General features: G+C 43.5%; 1 protein-coding gene across 5 annotated transcripts in view; it reads left to right on the top strand.

Annotated features, from left to right (window-relative positions):
• The window catches only part of WWP2 (WW domain containing E3 ubiquitin protein ligase 2), a 124,532-nt gene that overhangs the window by 36,843 nt on the left and 60,875 nt on the right, over window positions 1-26,814 (top strand). For all 5 annotated transcript variants that reach the window (XM_074314656.2, XM_019757040.3, XM_074314653.2 and 2 more), the window contains 2 exons: window positions 15,650-15,787; window positions 17,580-17,676. In XM_074314656.2, coding sequence (XP_074170757.2) covers window positions 15,650-15,787; window positions 17,580-17,676 — 235 coding nt within the window. The remainder of the gene's footprint in view (window positions 1-15,649; window positions 15,788-17,579; window positions 17,677-26,814) is intronic.

The raw sequence follows: 26,814 nt of genomic DNA, 5'->3' as shown, positions 1-26,814 counted from the left end.
AACCTCTGCATATGCTGCTTTCCAATGAAGGAGAAGGTTAAAATCACTTGAAATTCTATTATTCAGAGCTAACCCTGTTTATATTTTGTTATATATCCATTAAACTTTTTTTGGTATATAAATCATGTAGGTATGTATGTGTGTATATATATCACTTTTCTTTTTTCCAAAGTGGAAACTCACTACACATATTGCTTTGTAACTTGCTTTTTCTCACCCAATTTTTTTCTACCTCAATGAAACTAGATCATTTTTAATGGCTGCAATAGCATTTTTTTTTTTTTTTTTTGGTACAAATGCACTGTAGTTTAACCAGTCTTTTATTGTTGGCCATTTCTATTTCTTTGCTATTATAAGCAAGACTTTTTTTAAAAAATTAAATTTATTGGGGTAACATTGGTTAATAACATTATATAAGTTTCAGGTGTACAGTTTTTAATACATCATCTGTATATTGTACTATATGCTCACCACCCAAAATTTAGTCTCCTTCTGTCATAATATGTTTGGCCCCTTTTACCTTCTTCACCCACCACCTACCCCCCTTCTCCTCTGGTAACCACCATTCTGTTGTCTGTGCCTAGACTTTGTTTTGTTTGTTTGTTTGTGGCTTTCTATTTTATATCCCACATATGAGTGAAATCATATGGTTCTTGTCTTTTTCCATTTGATTTATTTCACTTAACATTGTACTCTCAAGATCCATCAGTGTTGTTGCAAGTGGCAACAATATTTTATCTTTGTTGTGGCCGAGTCGTATCCCATTATATATATGTACCACATCTTCTTTATCCAATCATCCATGGAAGGACATTTAGATTGTTTCCATGTCTTGGCTATTGTGAATAATGCTGCAGTGAATATATCTTTATGAATAAGAGTTTTCAAAATTTTGGGGTAGAATCCCAGAAGATAATTGCTGAGTCATATGGTAGCTCTATTCTTAATTTTTTGCGGAACCTCCATACTGTTTTCCATAGAGGCTGCACCAATTTACATTCCCACCAGCAGTGTATGAGGGTTCCTCTTTCCCCACAAGCTTTATAACATTAGTTATTTCTTATCTTACTGATAATAGCCATTCTAACAGGTGAGAGGTGGTATCTCATTGTGGTTTTGATTTGCATTTCCCTAATAACTAGTGAGGTTGAACATCTTTTCATATATTTGTTGGCAATCTGTCTTCTTGTAAAACGTATCTGTTCAGATCCTTTTGCCCATTTTTAAACTGGGTTCTTTGTTTTTTGTTGTTGAGTTGTGTGAGTTCTTTGTGTATTTTGAATATTAGCCCCTTCTCAGAGGTGCCGTTTGCAAATATCTTCACTCATTTAGTTGATTGCCTTTTTGTTTTGTTGATGGTTTCTCTTGCTGTGCAGAAGCTTTTTAGTTTGCGTAGTTCCATTTATTTATTTTGCTTTTACTTCCCTTGCTTTTGGGGTCAAGTTCACAAAACCTCTTTGAGACCAAGCTCCATAAATTCTTACAAAGATATCTTCGCGCTCCTCTTTTCTTCTTAGGGTAGTAAATTTTTAGGTATGCAATTGCTGGGTCAAAAGGCATGTGTGTTTCCAGTTTTTTTGGTGCATGTGGCTTGGGTCTGCTGCAAAAACTGGTGTACCTGGTTCCTTTACCCTCAGCGGCACTGGGCATTGTCAACCTTTTAACCTCTGTTGGTCTGTTCAGAGGCAAAGAGCAATTTCTCTTTATTTTAATTTGCATCTCTTTTCTTTTTTCCTTTTCTTCTTGAGGAACTTCAAAGTAGCCTTTGCCCTCACTGCCCAGCTGCACTTTCCTGTACCAAGGTCCCCGGTCACCTCCATGTTGCTAAATCCAGTGTTTAATTCTCATCCTCGACTCACTTGCCTTAGAGATTGGATACAACAAATCAGTCCATCTTTAACATACACGTTTCACTTGGTTTTCAAGACACCACACCCTACTGGTTTTCTGTCTATTTTTCTGGTCACTCTTTTTTGTTTGTTTTTTCTTTGTGGTCGTTCTTTTTCAGTCTCCTTTGCTGATTTTCTTCTTGCCAGTTTGGAAACACTGGATACCCCCAATTGGCTTAGTCCTGCATCCACTTAATTCACACCCCTTCCTTTCATGATCTAATCTAGCCTCATGACCTTAAAATTGGTTTGTGCACCTCTGCTTTGCAGCGGGTCTCCCTCCGGCTTCCCCCTTCTCAGGCAACGGTGATTCTCTAGGGCTCAGACTAAAAACCTTCGTGTTCTCCTTGACATCGCTCTTTCTGTTACAACCCACGTCCAGTCTGTCAGCAGGTCCTGCCCGCGTTACCTTCAAGATATGTTTGAGGGTCTCACCATTTCTCACCGTGACTATGGCTAATTCTATGAGGCATTATCATAGGATGGTGAGACCTGCCTGTATTGTTCTTCCACCCTCTCGTGCTCTTGCACAGGTCCTTTGCACTGGCCTTACCTTCTTCCTGAAATACTCTTCCTCATGTGTCCTCATGGCTTGCTCCCAATCTTCCCAGATGTCACCTCGGTGAGGCCTTCCCTGACCATACTGTCTTTTTAAAAAGTGTACATTCAATGAATTTGTAAAAATTTACTGAGTTGTGCAATATCCTCATGAACTTTCCTATCACTCCAATAAGATCCCTCCTGCCCATTTATAGTTCATTCCGTTCCCACCCCCACCCTCTGGCAACGACTAGTCTGCTTTCTGTCTCTGTAGATTTGCCTTTTCTGGACATTTGATAAAAATGGAATCATAATATACGGCCTTGACCAACTATCTTAATTGTGACTTTTCCTTATCCAACATTTCCTATTTCCTTTCCCTGCTTTATTTTCGTTTTAGCAGTATCTCTCTACAATACTATATATTTTGTTTATTTATTTCACTTATTGTCCTCTATAACGAGAATGCAAGCTCCGTGGGGGTAGGCATTATTTGAATTTTGTTCACTCTTGTGCATCCCTCCACCCCTGTTCCTGGAACACAAAGAAGACACTAACATATACATATATAAGTATTAGGTTAGTGAGGATGAACGTTTTTGCCACTCTGGGGAGCTCTGTGCCAGTCTCCAAATGTAAGCCTTTGTTTCATTTTCCCCCATCCGGTTGCAGTTACATCAGTGGCTACTGTTTTCTTGATTGGCACCAGATGCCAGGTGTTGGGATTTAAAACTGTCTTTAATAGTCTCTGAAAAACTCTCTTGTGTGTGTTGCTTTCCATCATCCTGCACCTCAGGCAGATATGGCCAAGCCAGAACCTCAAGGAATTCCCAAAGAAGCCAAAAGCTCCCCCCTCACCCCAACCCCACACCCTCAGCTTCTCAGAGTTACAGCCGGACCCAGTTCGTGGCTTCGGTGTCAGTGGAGAGCTGTTTGAAAGAAAAGGCCCTTTTAGTGAGGAGTCTCAAAAGTAAACACACAGGCCCCTACAACGAATGTTAAAACAGACCTGCTTTCTGTGTCACTGGCTGAGAGGCTGCTTTGTGAAACCTTACTGGAAGAAAAGAAAAGCTTTCTGTCAGGAATCCATTCTATACGTGGCCGACTCCGTGTAGCCTGGGGTTTACTGCTGCCTCTAGAGTGTTCCGTAAATGTATCAGCTTTGGAAGTCCTTCAACGTTGTGGGAACACATATTTTAGCAGAGTGATTTCACCCCTCCAAACATGAATGTAGGCCAAGGCTGTTCCCCTTTTTCTAGAGCTCTATTGTGACTTTTTGCATTTTAGTCCATAGTAGATGGTCAAGACATCTTTCCCCTTTTATTTTTGTCCTTTGTAGATGTAAGAATTTCTCAGTGTTGGACCAGGGTGTTGTGTGAGAGGAACTTTTTTGGCTCCTCTATGAGGCATTTTCATAGGATTGTGAGACCTGCCTGGAGCAGTGGAAGGGTATGAAGTTGATTCACCAGCATCACACAGGAAATCCCTTTGAGCACCGAGCTAGTGAGATACAGCGATGAACAAGACTGACAGTCCTGGAATTTAGGATCTAGAGAGAAAAATGGACAGATGTGAGACAGACAACTGGTGCAAACTGGTCCAGTTGTGACAGACATGATGGAGGAAAGTGCAGGAGGCTCTGGGAGTGTATCGCTGGGGACTTCACCGAGCCTGGGGTGGCGGGATGTCAAGAAAGGTTTGCCCAAGGAAGTGACACCAGGACTCCGGAAGGATGAGAAGGAAGAAGATCATTCCAGGTTGAGGGACCAGCATGTGGGAAACTGTGAGGCTTGGGGCATGCGTGGTGCACTCAGGTTGCACAGAGAAGGCCCCTGGGGCCAGCCAGGCCTGGGAGAGAGAATTGCTCAAGGCTGTGACCTTAAGTGGCAGGGAGGAGGCGCTCCAGCTGCGTTGTCCAACAGAAATAGTGGGAGCCACATATGTCATTTCAAATTTTCTAGTCACCACATTTAAAAGGCAAAAACAAAAATAATGAAATTAATTTTAATGATAGATTTTATTTAATCCAATATATCCAAAGTGCTATTATTTTAATATATAATAAACATAAAGAAAACTATTAATGAGATACCTTTTTTTTTTTTTTGGTATCAGATTTCTGAAAACCCAATGTATCACTTACGCTCATAGCACATCTCCGTTTGGGCCGGCCATACTCCCAGTGCTCAGTGGCCATGTGTGGCTTGTGGCGCCCACGTTGGACAGAGCAGGTCTAGAGGTCAAGTTGCTCAAGGAAGACTTGGGAAACTTTTCTTCCAAATCAGGTTATTGTTAGTGTATGACTGTCCTGTTCATACATTTCTAGAAACTTCTTCCATTCCCTTTGAGCCTGTCCCACAGAGGTGTCATGCCATCTCTTTGTTATAGGCATGAAATGGTGGCTTTGCACAGAGTCCAGAATTTGTGATAGGAAAATGAGACTGTTGCCTGGATACGAGCTGTTTCCTGCCCCTTGCCAAAAAAACAAACAAACAAACAAAAAATCAACCCTGAAACATTTCATCTGATGTTTGAGCCTCTGCTTTGCGCCAGTTATTTGAGAGTGACTCCCGCCTGATTGCCCGTTCCAGTCTCCCACGTTCTCCCAGGGGAGATGCTGTGGCTGCTGGAATCGTATTAAGATCAAACTTCATTTATCTCATTGGAGTGTTTTATTTTCCCTTTTCCTTTGGTTTTCCAGGATTCTAGGAATATTTTTCTTAGAGTAGGAGACTTATTCTTGTAGGAGAGTGGTAGAGGAGGGAAAGTGATGCTGGACCACAGTAAGAACGCCACAATTACGCAACCAGTACAGTTTGTGCCACTGTTAGAAACAGAGTGGGGATTTTCACCTTAGTGTCAGGCCCGGCCTGGGTGGGGGGGTGCTGTTTATTACGTATAGGACAGTAAGGCACACATTTCTCAGAGTGATGTCTCTGTCTTCCCTCCCTTCTCCCCTCCCTAATTAATTAATGTTTGTTTTCACATGTATTAATGAATTCACTCTCTCAGAGGGGCACATTGCAGTAAAGGCTGAATTCACCCTGAATATGCCCCTTCCTCAATCCTAAAACTGGCCTCAATGGATAATTGCCTCTTATATATTTTAAAAGATTCATGGAATACATTAAGTGAAAAATTAAAAGACACAACTTTTAGGTCTAGATGAAGCCAATTTTTGCACGTGTATTTGATATGTGTGTATTTGTGCTAGTGTTTGCAGGTACTATGACTTCCTACAGAGTTGTCCACAGTGAGTTATGGCGTGGGGAGGGGATTTGGAGCATGTGTGTTTATGAAGCAGGTGTCATATTTTACATTTCTGTATTGTTTGAATTTCTTATAATGAGCTTGTATTTTTTTTATTTAAGTTAATATTACTTACTGTGAAGATAATATTATATAGCTTAAATGGGAAAAAAATTTAAAACTTTTTATTGTGGAAAATCCTAAACAAAAATAAAAGTAGAAAGACTAGTATAATGCACCATCCTGCACATTACCCGCTTTTCACAACGATCAACCCATGTCCAGTTGTCTTTCATCTTTAGCCCCTACTTTTTTGGGGGTATGCTTGAAAGCAGATCTTAGACATCATGTCATTTCACTTGGAAACACTTCCATATACATGTCTAACTGATACGGAAATTAAGAAAAAAAATGTATCGACTATGTAGATAATGGAAATTAAAAAAAAACCCTTTATTTCATAATCTAACTCTTCAAGCACAACTATTATTTTTCCCTGGTTCATTTATTTATTTGCCTCTTTACATGTTTTTACAGGGTTTGAACAATAGGGTGCATTCTATAACTTCGTTTTCTTTGTGTTTTTTTTTTAAACTGAGCTTTATAGTATGAATAGTTTTCCATGTTGTATACTCATCATAATCATTAATCCTAATCTTAATTCTGGCATAATATTTCACTCATCTGAAACTGTAATTTTTAAAAAGCCATTTTTTAAAGGGGAATTTTTTTTTTTTAAGGAAGACAATATTTTATTTTATTTATTATTATTTTTTAATTCCTCCCCCCCCCCCAACTCCAGTTCAAGACGTTGTTTCCCAATCTAGTTGTGTAGGAATCAACTCCCTGGCCCACGCTGGTGGTATGAGCACAGCGCTCCAACCACCTGAGCCACTGGGCCGCCCTAAAGGGGAATTTTTAAAAAGCACATCTTAACCATAAAGATTCTCTTAGTTGAGTTTCTGCATTTTGCCATTCAAAGACCATTTAAAAGGCAGTTTGTTCATTGAAAGTCTGCCTATATTGTGTTTATAAACATGGCTTTGATCCTGTACAACAGGGAGGGGTGGTGTGGTCATGGGGTTTCATGAGGGCAGGGAGAATGGATGAGCTGTTATGGGTGGCCTGTCTAGGAGTAGCTGTTAATGGGTGATGAGGACTTTCCCTCCCCTTGGGGAAGGGGTGCTCTGTTGACAAGGCAGCAGTAAGTGATGTGAACTGACAGTTTATTCTAAAGACTTAACTTTCTCAGGTCTGTATTTCTTTCCCCTAAATTACTTTACATTTTTAAAAAAATATGCTAGGGCTTGACAAACTGAGATTTACCAAGATAGATGAGGCCTTTAGTATCCCGCATAAAAGGGACCCTCCGTTGACGCAAGAGAGACTCTTTGTCTACAATGTACCTTAGTAGAGGATGACTGTTATGAATAGCCAATTTTGAAGTGTGCGGGCATATGTATTTTTTTCATAAGTAAAGAAAACTGTGTGTGGCTGTATGGGCTTTGGCCGCAGATCACTGGGACCCTAAATCAAGAGAAAGAAGGACAATCATGATTGACGAATCCGTCACGTACTGAAATGAAGATGCTTGTGCCTAATCTCTCCTCCCTCTTTCCTGTGGTCGGAGGGGAGCTGTCCTTCCTCGTATGGTCTCCGTCCATGCTGTGGAGCCCACCCCTTTCTGCCTTCTCAGAAATCCTTCCCGATTTTCTTCCTACCTCTCTGACTGTTTTGTCTTCTTTGCAAGGTCACCTTCATCTGTTTATTAACTGTGAGAGTTTCCTGCTATTCCATCCTCTTCTGTGATCGCATCTCCTTCTGTGAGGCTCTTTATCCATAACCACCATGTGCAGGTGACCCACAGATTTGAAACTCCCGCCTAGACTTTTCCTCCGAGCTCCAGACCCACATGCTGTCTCCTTGTGGATATGTCAGAAACACCTCAAAATCAGCATGTTCAAATCTGAACTCATCACCTCTTCCCTAGACTTGGTCCTCTTCCAGTGTTTCATATTTCAGTGTATAGATCCCACGTTTGTCCAGTTAAGTTAGAAACCCAGGATTCGTCTTTGCTGCCTCCACCCTTCTTGCCCACCTCCTTTGCTGATCTATTTTCAGGCTCTCTTGGTTTTTACTTTTCAAGTCTGCCTACTTCTTTCATCCCCGTCTCTACTGCTCTGGTCCTTTTCTGTGGCCTCCTATCTGCTCTGCCTGTATTTACCTTTACTTTTGTCTAGTCTGTTTTCCACATTGTCAGCACAAAGCAGACCTTGTTATACCTTGATTAAAAACCCCTAAGTACTGTGGTGTTGCTCTTAGGATTGAGAAAAATTCTTCAACACAGTGGACTCACAAGGCATTACAGTGTTTGGCCACCATGTAGATCTCCTCCCCCATTTGGATCACATTCCTTTCCAGCCCCGCTCATCTCTGTTCAGTTTCCTGAAAGCATCCAGCTGACTGTGCCACAGGACCTTTGCACATGGCATTTCCTCTGCCTGGAATGGCCTTCATCCCCTACCCATCCCAAGCTGCCAGCTGTCTGCCTGAAACGTCAGATCCCAGTTGAGGAGTCATTTCCTCAGGGCACTTTCCCTGACGCCATGACCAGGCCAAGTGTCCAGCTACTCATGGGACCGTAGATCTCTGGCATGAAATCTGTTTCACAGTTGCAACTTTGTGCTCAGAAAATTCTTCTTGAATGAATGAACAAGAAAGAAAGCGGAGGAAAAAGAAAAGTTCACAAATTGCCTTTGTGAAATGAAGCTGTCTGCTCTGGAGTTGTTAGTGCAACCCCCAGCAGAGCAAAACTTTTGAGGTGATTAAGAACAGCACACAGAAGAGGCTTCAAGGCCAAGGTGGACCCTTCCTTAGACCCTGTGTTCTGGGAGGACCCTGCCAAGGTGTGAGTGACGGGAGCTGAGGGGAGGAGGGGCGGAGCAGAGTCAACACTGCTACCCCAACAAGCACTCCAGTGTTTACAACCTCATGCTGGTTTGGTAGAAAAGACTTGCTCTTGTTCGGCTCTGGGTAAGGTGGGAAGCCAAAGAGACAACTTAACAGTAAATCCTGGAAGCCTCTGGCTTCCTTTACTGCAAAGGGAACGTGAAAGAGCGTTCTCTTTAAACCTGTGGTAGACTCCAGCCTGTGTGTGTCTGAGTTATGGGGAACCGGGGAATGGGAAAGAGACTGTTTACTCACTGCCCTTCTGGAATTTCCTCTGGTTCCGTTCCTCTGTACACCAGTGTTTCACAGTTATGTGTAGAATGAACACTGATCTGTTAATGAATGCCCTGCTTATTTTCACTTTCTTTTGATGGACCTATGGGATTGTGGGCAGAGGGAGGCAGGAAGAAGGAGGTTTGTTGAGCAGCTCTGTTAAGGCCAAATCAATCACATCTTCTTTGGGCCTCTGAGACTCTTGACTCAAGAGTACTTGGTCTCCCTTAAAAGTATCCTATTTTTGTGTCTTATTTTTCTCAAGTTTCCAGGTAAATCTTTACATTTGTATTTTGAATTGGGAAGAAAAAAGTGCTTTTTCCTTTTAAAAGGTATAAGTGTGTACATGCACTTACCTTTTGGTGGTGTGGGAGCTAGAGGGACAGCAATGACAAAAGGTTCTAAAGTGGAAAGTTCTTTTATAGACTCCTGTGAAACTGTCCAGGCAGGAGTTCTGGATTTCATAACTGAATTGCATTGTAGTGGCACAGTTCGGCAGTTATGGTTTACAAAGTTTTTTTTGTTTTATTGAAATAAGGAAGGCAACGTCTATTTATCTATCCATATTAGTACCATAACACAAAACACATAAAAAAGTCCATGTCAAGAAAGGGAGAAAGTAACTCTTAGAAAAATATTAGTCATCCCTGTTGCATGGAACAGCTCTTCCCAATAGGAAATTATTAACCTGAAGCCGCTTGCAAATCTGAGGCTTTGAAGTAAGGAAAAATAAGAGTAGAAGTTATTCCCTAAGCGTCTTGACTGATATGTTTTCTACCTTTTGGTATTTCAAATTGTACATGTAATGTTGAATTCTTGTAAGTTTTTTAGTTAGTTGACAGTCAGTGTTTGTGTCTATGATGTGCTGGCTTGAAAAAATATATATTACAGAAAATGTCAAGCATACAAAAAAGTGGAAAAAATAATCCATGGATCCCTATGTGCCTGCCCCCTAGCTCTCCAGCCACGTGAGGAATGGCTGTTCCTGTTTCATCTAACTGGATTATTTTTACGTAAATCCCAGGCACATTTCATCTACAAATATTTCCGTGTGTATCTCTGAAAAGATAAGGTCTCTTAAAAAAACATTCTGCAATGCCAGTTTCATACCTAAAAAACTTAATGGTAATTATTTTAATATCATCAAATATTCAGTCAGTTTTTACATTTCCCCAGTTATCTTGCAGTTTCTTTTTTCACCACTGGTTTGTTTAAATCAGGATCCAAACAAGATTGATGTGTCTCCGAAGGGTCTTTTAACCAATAGCTTCTCCTTCCTCTTTTTATACCTTGAAATTAGTTGTTAGAGAAACTGGACAGTGTGTCCTGTCGTTGCCCACATTTTGGGTTTTTTTGTTGTTGTTGTTGTTGGGGAAGGGAAACAGGACTTTATTGGGGAATAGTGTGTACTTCCAGGCCTTTTTTCCAAGTCAAGTTGTTGTCCTTTCAGTCTTAGTTGTGGAGGGTGCCGTTCAGCTTCAAGTTGTTGTCCTTTCAGTCTTAGTTGTGGAGGGCGCAGCTCAGCTCCAGGTCCAGTTGCTGTTGCTAGTTGCAGGGGGCACAGCCCACCATCCCTTGCGGAAGTCAAACCGGCAACCTTGTGGTTGAGAGGACGCGCTGCAACCAACTGAGCCATCCGGGAGCTCAGCGGCAGCTCACCTCAAGGTGCCATGTTCAATCTTAGTTGCAGGGGTGCTGCCCACCATCCCTTGCGGGACTCGAGGAATTGAACTGGCAACCTTGTGGTTGAGAGCCCACTGGCCCATGTGGGAATTGAACCAGTAGTCTTTGGAGTTTGCTGAATCGTGGCTTAACATGTTCCTCTGTCCTTCTGTGTTTCCTTTAAACTCATAAGTCGATATAGAGGTTTGATCTAACCTGGGTTCTTTTCCTTTCCTTTTTGATGCGGTGGCGTGTGCTTCCATCAGAAGGCACCTAATGTCTGCTTGTCTGTCTTGGTATGCTGACTTTTGAAGGGATTTCCTGGCATGGTCCTTGTGAATTTCTAAATTCGTTTCTCCTGTATTCTAATATCCAGCCCTACTGCTGTCTGTTGATCTCTGTAAAGCAGTGTTGCAAGGTATTGGTAACCAATGGGTACTTAGAACAGAATAGAAGGGCACAGACCAAAGAAGTGTGTCTGCTGATTGCTGAAGTTAGCATGAGCTCAGGACTTTGGCCTTCTTGGTAGAACTAAAGTCTCTTGCCAGTGGAATATTTTCATTATATATGTTCCATTTGGTTGTAATTGAATCTGACTTCCTCTAGCCATGCTGTAAGTTGGCGCGTTTTTCAGCCCCTGCCTATGATTTTGCCCAAAGCTTTGATTCCAAGAGACTGGTGGGTCTGTGGGGGCTTGGCTGATGTGCTCTGTGGGATGGGGGCGGTCACGCACTTTCCTAACATGTGTCACGGAGGAGGCCAAGGTACAGTCTCCCTCAGGCACCGTGTTCCCGGAAGACACTGCCATTGCCTGGCCCAAGCCACCCTGTGCGGCAGCCTGGGATGGTGCAGTGACCTCCTACCTGGTCTTGTCTGCTTCAGCCCTTGCTCCTCCTGCAGCTGGAGTGATTGTGTTGCATTGGGAGTCATGCCCCTTCCTTGCTCAGACCCCTCTAACGCCCCTGATCTCATGCAGAGTAAATGCCAGAGCCCTTGCTGGGGCTCTGGGGCCTTCCCTGTGGGCTCTGGTTACTGATTCCTCTCATCTCCTCCTTCTCCCTTCCCTCATCCTTTCCAGCTACACCGCCTCCCTGCCATTCCTGCTAGGCACGCTCCCACCTGGGGCCTCCTTCTCTGTCTGCCTGGAGTGTTCTTCCTGAGACCTACACGGCTCCCCTGCTCATCCTTCTTTAAGTCTGCTCAGTTATCATCTTCCAGCGAGACTTTCTCAACACCCCACACCCTCCTCCCACCTCTAGCACTCTCCATCCCCTTGCTCATTTCTAGTTCTCTCTCCCTGTCTCCCTCGCACCCGCCCTCCCTCCTGCATTTGCCATCTTCTAACAGGTTCTGCAGTTGGCTTTATAAAACCATTGCTTATTGTTTGTTTCTCCCAACTAGAATATAAACACCCAGGAGCACAGATTTTTGTCTATTTTGTTCCTGTTGAATCTCTGTGACTAGGGTAGTAGGTGCCCAACACACATACGTGCTACAGCAGGGCCGGTCAAGGTTGGGAGGAGCTGGTGAGCTTCCTGTGCTGTATCCGATTCTAGGCATGGACATCGACCTACTACACCCATTTTTTCCCACCAGTTTCTTGAGTTTTGAGCAGTGCCTCAAAAGGCAGTAGGAAGACCAGCTTAAAGAGAAAGGCCCTTTGTAGAGTTGTCAGCGTGGCTGTAGTGAAACCTGAGGGCCCCAGAGGCGAGGTGGCTAATGCTGCTATTTATAGCTCAGATTCCAGTATATGTTTTCCAGCCACACGTACTCCTTTCAGCCTCCCCTGTATGCTCAAGTCTGTCACTCAATTAGCTAATGGCTTCTTTAGTCCCATTATGCATTGTAGGGCTCCCCTGGCTCAGCTTTTTCTTTTTTTTTTTTAAAGAGAATAATGGGGTGTTCTGTTCTCAGAGGTTTAATTTTTTAATAGCCTTGCCAATTAAAAAAAAACACACCCTTTCCAACTTTTTAAATGAAATTTTCAAACATACAAAAGAATGGAAAGAGTAACATGATGAACACCCAGATGCCCCCCACTTAGATCCAACCCTTGTGACCGTTTGCTGTGTTTGTTTAATTGATGTATGTGAGCCTGGGAGTGTGTGCACTTTTTCCATGAACCATTTGAAGGGACATTGAAGATATCATGGTACTTGAGTCCTAAACGCTTCAGCCTGTTCTCCTATAAAACCATCTGAGACTAAGTGCAGGTATCATCCTACTCTTCTCTTGCGTCTCCTAAGAATAAGAACATATGTATAGAAAGCCATAGTGCCATTACTGTACCTAAGAAAAGTAACAGTAATTTCAGGCATTATTAAATACACAGTCTGGATGCAGATTTCTGCAATTGTCCCAAGAATATTTTTTTTCAAACCAAGGTTTAGTTGGAATTCTCACTTAATGTTCGGGTTATATTTCTTTTAAATCTAGAAGAATCTCCTTCCTACCGCCCCCCCCCGCCCCGTTTGTTTGTTTGTTTGTCTTTCCCCAAAGAAACATATTTAATAACACTGACTTTCTGAAGAGTCCAGGAGAGTTACTGATTAGATGCACCATAGTCTGGATTTTTCTGATTGTTTCCTCATAGAATCATAGAATTTGTTTCTTCGATCCCCTAATTTCATGTAAACTGGGAAGGCGGTTTAAAGGCTTGATTGGATTTAGTCAGTTCTTTTGGCAAGAAGCCTTGCAAAGTGACATTGTGGACTTCGTATTGCTGCTCCTCGGGAAGCATGTGGTGCCAGCTGGTCGCGCTCGTAGCCACACTCAGTGTGACGCTCGGGTATCATAGTGGTGGCAGAGATCTCTCCAACTCTCTCTTTTTTAGTGAATAGGACAGTGGATGGTTATGGCCTCAAAAGTTTAAAGAAGACAGACCTCCCCCCTCCCCGGCTCTTTCTGAAGGTCAAGTGTGTCTCAAAGAGTTGCCAGGGAACGTGTGAGCCTACAAGTGTGTATAACGGTCTGTCCTTGTGCTGGTTATGTGGCTTTCCTTGGAAGAGTTTGTAGAGTTTGTCGCTGCAGCCCGAAGAAGCTCAGAAAGGTCAAAAGAAGAGTGACTACAATGAACAAGGTAGACCAAGAGAAATTGGGACTCTTCAGCCTAAAATGGGAAAGTCCACAGGGAGATACTAAAAATGACAGCTTCTTCATTGCTTCCTAGGTACCGTTTAATTATTACAAGTGTCCTCTGAAAAGTGTGATCTTACCACTCCCCGTTTTACAGGGAGACCATTGGTCACATTAATTGGAGTAATGCTGCACAGCTACTAGGTAGCTGGCCTGAGATTTGCACCCCCTCTATCTGTCTGGCACCTGCCCTCAACCTCCGTGCTATGCTAGGGATGTAGGCCCTGGATCTCAGCATAATAGAGTAGAGAGACACTCTTAACTTTTTTTTTTTTTTTTTTTAAGCAATAGTAGGCATTATCTATTATCCTGAGACATTATCTCAGGGTTTCAGTGGGCACGGATTTGGGGGCGGCCTAGCTGGGCAATCTGGCCTGGGATCGCTCATGAGGTTGCAGCTGATATATTGGCTGGGCTGCAATCCTCTGAAGGCTAGATGGGGGCTGGCGGCTTCACTTCCTAGGTGGCTCATTTGCATGGCTGGCAAGTGGTCCCAGTGGTCGTAGGACCTCATTTCGTTCCCTCACTCCTAGTCTTTTGAAGGAACTTATTTTCAGATTACAAGTGTTATTTTATAGAAATATTTGGAACTCACCAAGCCTCTCAGTGAAACTGACTGAAAATACCAATGGACTCAAAAGGATTTGGAGAGATCCATTGCAGGGAAGAGAGGTTAAGGGAAGGCAGAGATGCTTAGGAGAACTTGAAAACATAAAGGGTAACTGGTCCTTGAATTGATCTAGATTTTTTTTTTTCCCCCTAAGTTAAACGGCTATGTCTGTTTCTTGGATTTGGGGCAGGCTTTTTAGTGGGGTGTGGTTGTTTCTAGGAAGTGCTCATGGAGATGCTTATTTATACATACCCTGTACTGTTCTAGAAAACCAGTGAGATAGCTTATAATACATTAGTAACTAAGAGATAAAGTGAAGTGGTGGCTTGGTGGGTGGTGGGAGTATGTGGCACTTTCCTGGTGTGGCTTTGTAAGATGTGGGGAGGCGTGGAAGGACGGCACACCCTTTGGAAATCCTCATAAACACTGCTCTCTCTTGGTAATTGTTGAATGGCCCTGACCTGGAGGTTACAGCTCCTGAGCGGTAACTGGATGGAAACTATTCCCTGTGGCCAAGCTTGGTGGTGGGGGTCGGGTTGTGTTTGTAGTAGTTGCCAGCCCACCTAGGGCTTGGGGCTTCTGCCTCGTGCCAGTTTGTTCTGTCTGTCTGCTGTGGTTTCCCAATTCTTCTTGTTTGCCCATAGGGCTGACTTTACCTAGTGTTGTGTGGGCTCGGTGACTCTGAGCTGCCTTCTCGCCTCGGTCATAAAGCCAGGTGTCTCTCCTTACAGGACTAACCCAGGCCCATGTGACTATGGCGCTGATTTGCTTGTGTTGAACGTTATTTGTTTAAACATTGTTTTCCTTATTTCAAAATGAAGTATCTTCAGGAATGAAATTTTTTTTTTTTTTAAGAAAATACTTTTTAACATAAATAAGAAAAGCATAAGCCTCTACAATCCTTCTAGAGATGACTCTTGATGACATTTCCTCAGGATCTCCTGATCTATTTCACTTTTTTTTTGCCCCCATTCTTTATATTGATAACTGCTTGTGACTACTTTCTTCCTGTGTATGCCATCAGTATCTCTACTCTTCTGTTATGGTCTTGCGAGTATAAGCAAACAAATAAATAAGTAATATAGAAACTATGTAGCTAACCTAATGATCTAAAATGTTTACGAAGAAAGAGTGTAGCCTTTCCCACCAGCTTCATACAACAATGGTGACAATTAGACATTCCTTCCCATTCTTTTTCCCATGCCACGAGACATACTTGAAGATGCAGGAAAATGTCGCGAGGCAAGCCAGGGTTAAATGAAGTGAGAGCTTCTAACTTACAGAATCTTAACTCGGGGTGCATTTTCTTTCTTCCATCCTTGTTGTCTTTTGTGTCCAACAGTGGAGAACATGCAGCTGACCCTGAACCTGCAGACAGAGAACAAAGGCGGTGTTGTCTCGGGTGGTGAGCTGACAATTTTCCTGGACGGGCCGACTGTTGATCTGGGAAGCGTGCCTAATGGCAGTGCTGTGACAGATGGTGAGTGCCGCCCTGCTCCCCCGGGGTGGGGCGGGGGCTAGGAAGAGGTGCCCAGAGCTTGGTTCTCTACCAGGTACCTAGGTTTGGGTACAGCTCAGCCAGCACTGGCCCATCACTAGGGCGAGCACTGGGTCTTCTTAGCGGTCATAGCTTGATCAAAATCATGAAATGAGTTTTCAAGGACAGCTTTCTGATAAAGGACCAAAATAAATGTCAAGTCTTTGTAAGTATGTTGTTTGGTTTGAGAGCAGAGAAAAACATTTTTTCATCCCACATGGACTGTGGAAAAATAAAATGTCTTTATTAAATATTGCTTGGGCCCATTTTTCTTCTTCCCAAGACAGTTAACCTTCCTGGGGAGTGTGAGGGTGTCTTTTATGAGAGGGTATTGGTTGGGAAAGGGGACTTGCTGTCTTATTTAGAGAGTTGCATTAGCAAACTACAGACAGAAGCAGGGAATTTAGAGAGTGTCTCCCACTCTGCCCTGGATGTGTTTCTTTTGATCTTCTGGTCTGAAATTAGTCACCTTTGGATCGAGCAGGAAATTATTTCATGAAGTCTGAGGTTGGAGATGGGTTGGGTTTTCCATAATTTTTCTCGTTAAATGTGATGTTAACTATGGTACTTTCCAGGCCCCAAATAGACTTTCTGTAGCTTCACGGGGGTGAAATTTGAATTCTAATTCAAGGGCAGTTGGGTGAAACCTCGGTGATGGTTGGGCCTTAACTGGAGACTCCTCCCTCAGTTGGACTGAATGGTGCCTGGGTATTTTGGGTACATGGAGAAAAACAGGCATCGTTCACTCCTTCAGCACGTATCCATAGTTGAGCATAATTGAGCACCTGGTATGTACTAGATCTTGGACTAGGTGGTAGCCAGGTGTCAGGGGCAAAATTCCCATGGTCTGTGTTTCCAGGAGCTCATACTTCACTTGGTGGGCAGGGGTTGCTAGACATCAAACGAGTAAATGCATAAATAATTATATAAGTATAATTGTGGCAAACGGTGTGGAGGAAAGGTAGTGGGTGATACGTGCTTCTTGTACTTTAGGGGGATCTCATCTAAAGTGGGAGGCCTGGGAAAGTTTCTCTGAGGAAGCTGAGACCTTCTGAAGTAGGAAGAGTGGAGACAGGCCAATGTGGGAGTGTGGGGTAAATGGCTGGCTGCATAAGAAGTGGAGGGGTCTCATGTGCAGAGGCTCTGAGGTGGGAGTGAGCTTGGCTTGTGCTGGGAATAGAGGCAGCCAGGATGGCTGGATAGTGGGCAGCAAGAAGGAGAGTGGTGGAAGGATAGGCCACAGAGGCAGGTCGGCTCAGATCACACAGCCTTGAAGGCCCTGCTAAGGATTTTGAAGCCCATCCAAAGAAGCAGAAAGCCGTTGAAAGGTTTTTAACAGAAGAGTATCATGATTTGATTTCAGTTGAATGTGATTTGGCTTTTTAAAAGCTCTCTGGTTGTGATATGGAGAAATGCCCCAATTTCTTGCCCCCACTTTGCATGGTGAGCGTCTGTTCTTTGTCTCATGTGGTGTAGCTGAAGTTAATTTAATGTGTAAGGCAATGTGCTTTTGAGGGCCTTAGATCTTCTAGAAGGTCTTGGAAAAGGTCTGTTTCCCTCTGATCAGATCTCACCCTCAGTCCCCATTCCTTCTCATGCTGGTGTCTGCATCTTGTTAGATGCTCTATATCCCGTAGTGGTGGGTAACTAATACACGGGTGGTGAGCTTGTTCCACATCTGCAACAAGGGCTGAGCTTCTTAACATTTCTGTCTTGTGATGGATCCCCTTTCTAGGGTCACAGCCACCTTTGAGAGAATCCAGTGGGACAGCTGTCGCTGCAGAGAACCGGCACCAGCCCCCTAGCACAAACTGCTTTGGCGGGAGATCCCGGTAAGACCCCCTTGTTGGTGAGGAGGAGCCGGGGAGATGCTTAGAGTTCTGGAAAACACACTGGGAAGTGGCGAGGAGCAATTTATGTTATAAACTGGTAGAAATTTCCAGAGAGCTTATACGTCACTGTAAAGGAGACCCAGAGGGGAGTAGAAAACTCAGGATTCTTGGAAGGGTCGGGGGTGGCGTGTCAGAGTTGGTTGTTTGGGTAAGAGGAATTGTTGAACAGAACTTGACTGCTTTTTTACACATCAGGTGCAGCAGCCAGTTAGTCTTCCAGGATATACAGAGAAATGTTTAGAGCAATGGTTCTTTGTGTGAAGTTTTCTGTCGGTGCATTCCTATTTTGGGGGGTGATCCATGGTTCCCTGCGGAATATGGGTTAAGACCTCCCGTACTTAGAGTCTGAGTTATATTATACTTGTCATACATATCACGAATGACTTAATTTTATTTATTGACATTCCCATTTTATACCTGTGTTAATGTGCAAACTCATTTTCACGGCAACTAAATTCCAAGGCAGGAGAATAGTTTCGAGTGTATCAGAGAGATGGGAAGGGGTTTGGGAACCTGTTTTTATTGTTTATTACAATGTATAAAATACCCAGGCGTCTTAAGGGAAAGAATCACATGGATGTAGTTTGTAAATCTTTATTATGTGCGCAGAATAGGTGAGTAACTGCTAAAAATCTTCCTAAACAAATCCCAGGGAGTGGGGAATAATGCTTTGAGAAACAGAGTATGATGTCAGCCAATATCCACAGCCTCTGGAGCGATCCCTCTGAGGACGGCCATCAGCCTCTCCGGATTTGGTTGTTTTGAGGGTTTGTGAGGTTTCAGTGCCTGGCAGGTAGCAGGAGCAAGAGAGGGTTGGGTGTTTGGATCTTTTCTCTGCAGCACAGAAGTAGAGGTGCCATTTCTCTGTCCTCTTTTCTCCAAGCCTCTGCAGAGGTGTTGCCTCACACGCTAGAGATCAGTTGCCCATTTTTGTGACTCGCTAGATGACTTACAAGTTGGAATAAAGAGTCAAGTCTCACAGGGTCAGGACCAATAATGTAACTGGAAAATCCGTGTCCACAAAGAAATGATGGGCACAGAGAGCTGGAGAAAACAGAATCTTCAGTGGCAAGTAGCTGGCAAAGAGGAACCCCTCAGCATTCCTCTCTCTGAGAACGAGGCCTTCTCAGTGTTGGCGCTAGTAACGGCCATCTGGGCCTTTTAGCCGACTTGGAAAGTTCGTGCCAGACACAACTGATACCACTTATTTTGGGGCTGGAAGGTAGAATACAACTCTTAAGAAGTTTGAACTAAAGTTATTGGCCTATTTATTGGTCTCTGAAGTTCTCTAGTTGATAGACCTTGAAATTCATACACTGTATCCCAATAGCCCATCTTTGTTGTTTGTGTTGAGGACTGTTGGCTGTTAAAACAGCTGCTAGACTTCATGCCATAACACATGATAGGCATTTAATGTTCGGTAATTATTGGTGGGCAGACTGCTTTCCAGCTATTTTATTTTTTTATTTTTATTTATTTAAAAAAAATTTTTTTAAATTGGGGAATATTGGGGAACAGTGTGTTTTTCCAGGACCCATCAGCTCCAAGTCATTGTCCTTCAATCTAGTTGCGGAGGGCACAGCTCACTGGCCCATGTGGAAATCGAACTGGCAACCCTGTTAAGAGCTCACGCTCTAACCATCTGAGCCACTTGGCCGCCCCCTTCCAGCTATTTTAAGTGTAGGAGTCCTGCTCCGTCTGCCTCGCTACTGTAGCATTTTCCACACGTGGCCTCTGAGTTTTCACAGCCCTGGCCATCTAAGAATTTCGTCTATGTTCAGGTGAAACCTGCTGCCACTCAGCAGCAAACACTTGTGAAAGTGTCACCCAAAGAACCTCCGTCCCCCGTTTCTGCTGCCTTGGACGAGGTCAGTGTTGAAGTGTGCACGCAGGTAATCACAGGGCAGTCGGTGGGAAGAGAGTGTGGGCGTTGCAATCAGATGCAATCAGGTGGAACCCTGGCCTGTCATTGACTTGCTGTGTGATACTGGACAAGTCACGGAACCTCTCTGGGGCCTCTGTTTTCTCAGGTGCAAGATGGGGACGTTACCTTTTCTCACAGGGTCATTGTAGGAATTTGCTGAGATGAGGTGTATCAGTGTGAGGGCCTTGCACACTGGGAGTGCTCAGCGAAAGTGGCAGGGGTTTTCTTTTGCACCCCCCCCCCCCACACACACCTGGGAAGTGCAGCATCACTGAAACATCACGTCAAAGACTAGTTAAGAGGGTGATGAATCAAACTCTCAGGATTCAAGGACAATCCTCTGCTGTCCTTGTTTCCTGGGGCAGAGAGAATGATGGGCTTCTGTCTGCTGCCTCCCAGACTAAATATTTAGCTTTCGCTGTTTGAAGGGGAGGTTTTTCTTGGACTTGGGTGCTAGTCACCATGATCAAAGGTGCTCTGATGTGCCTGTGAAGGTGAAGATTGCAATGTCAAAATAGCCTTTTCCTCTCCTTGCCCCTGCCTTATTAGCCGTAGAACTGGCATCAGGCAAGGGTTTTATCTCAGGGGTTCATCTACCCAAATTAACCTAGCAAAGGCACCTTTGGCTTGCTGAGCTCTAGCTTTCAGTGAAAGAAAGAGAGAGAATTCCCACTCTTTAAGAATAATCGAGTGAAACACCTTTAGTTATTTTACCATCTGTTCTGCCACATGGATTTGCCACCAACAACTCACGTGACATAGATTTTTGTAGACAGATTATATTAGTACATAGTCAGTGGGTCTGGTTGATTCAGGAAAGTTAATATCACAGATAGTCCTACAATTAAGAACTGTTCCATAGTAAACATGGGGTGAAAGATAGTTACATCAATGTGGTAGAATCTTGGAAATGTAATGTTGAAAAAGAGAAGCAGGTCGCAGGAAAAAAATGTACAATATGATGTAATTTGTATAAAGTTAAAAATGTAAAACTAGACCATATATGTTTTTTATGGTTACCGTCATAGGTAGTAAAACTATAAAAAATGGAAGAGAATAATTAACCCTGAATTCATGCGAGTGGTTGTCATTGTAGGGATGGAGATGGGTATAATGAGGAAAAGACACACAGAAACTTCTAGGTGCTGGGAATGTTAATCCTTAGCCTAGGTCGTAGGTCCCCGAGTGTTTGTCTTATTGTTCTTCTTTAAACTGAATATATATTTAATGTCTTCTTTTGTTTACATGGTATATATATTTCACAATAAAAAATAAACAAGCGTCATCTACCCATCTCAGAAAACTGAACTGCGGTGGAGAAATTGTTTGCTATCGAGGCAGACAGATTTCAGAATTCAGGGTTTCCCCAGGCTCAGTAATGACCACTTATTTCTGTTCTGCCCAGGCTGTCTGTATAGCAGCGTAGCCAATGATTCTAAGCTGGTGCTCCTGTTGGCCTTGTACTCTTGTCACTTAGAAATCTCAGGTCTGAGGATTCAGTTTGGGAGGTGGATGGGGGAATGGGTTCCAGATGAAAGCTGGTCACTGCCAGATAATGTGTCAGAACAGAACTGATCTTGGCGGCCTGAGAGGGTGGTCTAACACCATTTGGGGTTTGATTGGAGAGGGGACGATTATGTGGCGTACCCAGGATTCTGTCTGTCGCTATCCCATCCTGCCCTGTGTCCTCCTCAGCCCATGTTCCTTATTCCAGTGTAATAGTGGAGAGTGCCCGGTGTTAGGGAGCCCCCTGGCTAGTTGTGCTAGTTGGCACAGGGAGTACCTACCACACCCTTTAATAATCCCCCAGTGCTTATTTTATTTTGCTGGAATGAGGGCTGGCTTTGGGAACTGTGCCTAAGTCAATCCAGGTTTTGAAGATCTAATGTGTGCCTGGTATTGTGCACACATTGCACAGGGCTTGCCAGAAGCGCTTTCCACAGCGAGTTCACAGTCTTTGAGATATACAAGATGTATATGAAACAGGCAAATGAAACTGAGAACTGGGGCAAGTTCAGAGAGAGAAGAAATCAGTGTGTAGAGAGCAAAGGCCTGAGGAGAGAGTGGGCAGGAGTTTGCAGAGAGACTGTCCATTGTCCGTTCAGTACAGTAGACCTTAGGGTCTAATTAGTGAACTAGAGAAGCTAACAGTAGGGTCCATAAGGGGGCAAAAGAACCCAGCAGAGTGGATCCACGCTGCTACTGGCAGCTCTCTTCCGAGTTACTGTTAGGTTAGAAATAGTTGTGAAATTCCACACTGAAGAGTGGAAAGCCAGGATGTGCTCAGTCCCTCTTTGGTTTGCTGATTCTTCGTCACCTGTGATTTTTTTTCACCCACTCTCCAGCTATTATATGAAATCAGGGAGTGAAGATGAAATCAACTAACGATGAAACCCATAGGACTGTCTGCTAACGATGCTGGTCCTCCAAGCACAGCCTTAAGATTTCATCTGACTTGAAAAACTAGCTCCTCAGTCTAGAATCCCTGTTGATTTTCCAAAGTCAGACTGGGAAAAGGTACAAAAAGATGGAAGAACGTGTTGAATTTGCTTTCAAGTTCATAAAGTTTTTCATTAATAGGTCTGAAAACTATGAAACAGATCTTTGGGGGAAAGCTGTATAGAGGGGCTTAAACAATTCTTCCGAATGCATTTAAGTTATTTTGTGTAGGAATATATGTGAGTATGCATGAATGTGTGTGCACGTGTGTTTGGTCTGAAGGGCTAGAGACCTTGAATTTACCTACGTCCATCACCAGCTGGTTTAGCATTGGCCAGTGTTGGTCAGATCTGGTTTTTTTGTTTTGTTTTATTAAATTTTATTGGGGAATATTGGGGGACATTGTGTTTCTCCAGGACCCATCAGCTCCAAGGCCCGTCAGCTCCAAGGCCCATCAGCTCCAAGTTGTTGTCCTCCAATCTAGTTGTGGAGGGCGCAGCTCAGCTCCAAGTCCAGTTGCCATTTTCAATCTTTAGTTTCAGGGGCGCAGCCCACCATCCCATGTAGGAATTGAAACAGCAACCTTGTTGTTGAGAGCTCGGGCTCTAACCGACTGAGCCATCTGGCCGCCCAGGTCAGATCTGTTTTTTAACAAGTTCCTCACTGTGATTCTTTTACATGTGGAAGTTTCAGACCCCGTAAGAGAGAGTTTGCATCCACCCTCCTTTTGTTTTTGTCTTGCGTGGATGAAAACATATCATATTTATTGACTCCCCTGCCTTGGCATTAACGACTTCTGAAGATTTAAAAGAGGTGTAATCTCAGGGACGTACAAAGCCCCAAGGTCTCTGGTGAGCTCTAAATAGCTCATCAGCTGTGTCTGCAGACAGCCTAGCCCAGAAAGGAAAGAAAAATAAACTCAACCAGGCGTGATTCTGCTGGGAACACTGCTGAGAGTCCTGGGAGGGCCAAGGGGTACTGGGAAGCAAAGCTAATGAGGGAAGAGGGACGGGAACTGAGCCTCGGGTGCTGGGCTGTTCTCGCAGTCATTGTTGGCCACCAGCGACTCCTTCAGTTGAGATGACTAAAGGCTACTTGATTTGGAACTGCAGTTATTTGGAGATGTTGCCCTGTCAGCATGAAACTAAATTAAGCACCTTTACAGTTTCCATTCAGGCTTCCACCCAACAGCTTTTACTTAAAATCTGGCTATCGCCTACTTACGATTGCTGGGGAAGAGGAAGGAGTGAGAAAAGGAATAAGTGTAATTCCTGTATGCCCTGAGTGATCCCTGAGGCACAGTCCCTGCCCACGAGGAGCTGATAGCACTCTCTTCCAAGCAGCTGGCTTATATGGAGTGGGGTGGAAGCTGGACCAGAGCCCCACTGGATTCTCAAAGCCAGACACTGACAAGTAATCATGGGGATTAATTACACGTTCGTTTATACACTAATGTATGCATTTTTCACTAATTAAAATGGCTTCTTATACATTATTATACATTTGTTTATTCAGGTCTATTTATTTCATAGGTATTCACTGGTCATTTCTTCTCTATTAGCCTAGAGAGGTGTGATGTGTGCCACAAAGCTGGTTAGGAACTTCTCATGAACTACGAGAAAGTAGGGTAGATACCTGCCGTTGAAGGCAATATTCGTACCGTAAACATGAATGCTAGTACCATAAACATGGTGGTGGTGAGTACACCTGCAGGAGGAAGATAGTGGAGAGTTGACCTAAGACACAGGCCTGAGCTGTACTTCGTAGGAGTTTGCAGACCAGTGAAGTGGGGGTGGGGTAAGTCACTCCAGGCAGAGGGTAAGCATGGGTAAAAGCAAGGCAGAAGTTGGCCTATTCAAGGAAATGCTAGTCATTTCGTAATGTTAATACAGGAGGCATTCAGGATGATGGCTGGAGCAAACTATGGTTCACAGGCCAAAGCCAGGCTACCACTGGGGATGTTTTTTTTTTCCTTTCTTTCTTTAAGAGCAGTGTTAGGTTTACCGCAAAATTGAGCAGGAGGTACAGAGATTTCCTGTGTATCCCTGCTCTCCCCACCCCAAGCCTCGCCTGCTATCACCATCCTTCACTAGAGCAGCATATTTGTTACAATTGATGAACCTACATTGACACATTATCTCCCAAAGTCCATTGTTTATATTAGGGTTCACTCTTGGTGGTGTACATTTCATGGGTTTTGACGTATTTATGATGACATTTATCACCATTAGAGTGTCGTACAGAGTAGTTTCACTGCCCTGAAAATCCTCTGTGCTCTGCCTATTTATCCTCTCTTCCTCCTTACCTCCTGGCAACCACCGATTCTTTTAAAGTCTCCATAGTTTTGTGCCTTTTCTAGGATGTCATACAATTGGAATCATGAAGTATATAACTCAGATTGGCTTCTTTCACTTAATAATATGCATTTAAATTTCCTCCATGTCTTTTCATGGCTTGCTAGCTCATTTCTTTTTAGTGCTGATTAATGTTCCATTGTCTGCATGGACCACAGTTTATTTATTCACTCACCTCTTGAATGACATCTTGGTTGCTTCCAAGTTTTGGCAGTTATGAATAAAGCTGCTATAAACATCCATGTGCAGGTTTTTCTGTGAACATGTTTTCAACTCCTTGGGTAAATACCAAGGAGAACAATTGCTGGATAATATGGTAAGTATATTTAGTTTTATAAGAAAATGCCAAACTATCTTTTCGAAGTAGCTGTACCATTTTGCATCCTCACCAACAATGAATCAGAGTTCCTGTCGCTCCAAATCCTCACCAGCATTCAGTGTTGTCAGTGTTCAAATTTTGGCCATTCTGATAGATGTGTAGGGGTATTTCATTGCTGTTTTAATTTGCATTTCCCTGATGGCATATGATGTGGGGTATCTTTTTATATGCTTATTTATCATCTATGTATCTTCTTTGGTGAGGTGCCCATTTTTCAGTCGGATTGTTCCTTATTGTTGAATTTCGAGAGTTCTTCATATAGTTTGGGTAATGGTTCTTTATCATACGTAGCCTCTTGCAATTATTTTCTCCCAGTCCGTGGCTTGTCTTCGTATTCTCTCAACCATCTGTTTTTGTAAGTAAAATTTTATTTGAATACAGCTATACTCATTCATTTACATATTGTCCATGGCTACTTTGATGCTACAATGGCAGAGTTAAGTAGTGAGAGAGACTGTGTAGTCTAAAATATTTGCCATCTGACCCATTATAGAAAGTTTGCTGACCCTGCTGTAGGAGATGGTAAGAAGGTAAGACTGGTTTACAAAGAGTCTTTTATGCTTTACTGAGGAATTTAGATTTCGTTCTTTGGAGATTTGGAACCGCTGAATTCTGAGCAAGGACGTAATTTGCTATTTCTGTGGTAAATTATTCAGGAAAGTATCTGATGGATGAATTTGAAGTTGTATCAGTTTGTGTTCATTACAGGCAGCCGAAACCACTCTAGGTATTTTGAGCAGAGAGAGATTTAATATGAAGAATTAGGTGTTTACAAAAGTCATTGGATGGGCTGCAGAAACAGAGGTGAGTCCTGCCCCCATCTTTAGTTTCAAGGTCACAGCCTTGCAGCTGCAGTCGAGTCGAGATGTCAGAAAACTGCTGCTGCCCCTACCACCACCTTACACACAGGAAGCTGGTGTTTAAGCAGTGAAGCATGGGGTCTGTGAGAGCCCCCGCCAGTCATCACCACCACAAGAAGAATGGTCTCTGCCTTCCTTCTGCTTTCCAAATCTCCTGCAAGAGCTTCTCATTGGTGCACCCTAAATCACTTCTAGAACCTCACTGCAAGGGATTCAGAGAGTCTTCTTGCCCTAGTGAGTGGGCAGGAGAAGGGAGTCATGTGGAATAGAACAGCATGGGCATTCTTACACAGTGAAGGTTGAAACTAAAATCAGGGACCAATAAGAGGACTGTTGTTATAGGAACTAGTGAGATAGGAATTGATGACTAGCCTTGGGCAGTGTCAGAATTGATAGGAGACAGAAATGTCTGGGCAGTATAATCACTGAGCAGGACTGGGTGACTGACAAATGAGACGAGAAGGATGAAGAGAGCGGACTCCCAGGCTGTTGCTTGTGGTTATTCCTGGAGTATAAATGCAGGAGAGGAGGCGCTTATGAAGCTGTCACTTTAGTATGGCATCCCCCATAATGGTTGGGATTGGTGTTTAGCAGGATCTATGGAACAAGTGGTTCTGTGTGGCTCTGGGGCAGAGTCGTTCCTCTGAAAGTGTCTCCGCAGGAGGAGGAAAGTATATCCACAGTAGGAAGAGTTTAAAAGAAAACTTGAGAGATACAGAGCAAAATAAAATGCATTCCTGACATTGAACAGCGGAGCTAGTATAAGGGTCACCACAACTGAGTGATATTTCTACTTTAATCATATCTGTATCTGAATTCTAGGACTTCTCAGTCCTAGAAAATTGTGATTGAAAGGGAACGAATTTAGAGAGAACCAAATAAAAAGAGTATGGGCCTTGGAGAAGTGACTGTTTAGTTATGGGAGCTTGGGTAGCTTGGGTATGTGATGATGGAAGAGCAGAACAAAACTGCAAATGCTTTGAACAGATAGGGATGGCGGGGGAAAGGGTTGCTTAAGCCACGGTGTTTGTGGCTGTGGTTTGGTATGATGAGGTTAGATTTTTCCTTTCAGGATTCTGTTGGCACTCGGTGGCTCTTTTTGAAAGTGCCAAGGTCTGGGGA

The sequence above is a fragment of the Rhinolophus sinicus genome, chromosome 8 (genome assembly GCF_057876585.1).
Source record: "Rhinolophus sinicus isolate RSI-liver-muscle chromosome 8, RSI-T2T, whole genome shotgun sequence".
Classification (NCBI taxonomy): Eukaryota; Metazoa; Chordata; class Mammalia; order Chiroptera; family Rhinolophidae; genus Rhinolophus; species Rhinolophus sinicus.
This window is presented reverse-complemented; position numbering and strand designations above follow the sequence as displayed.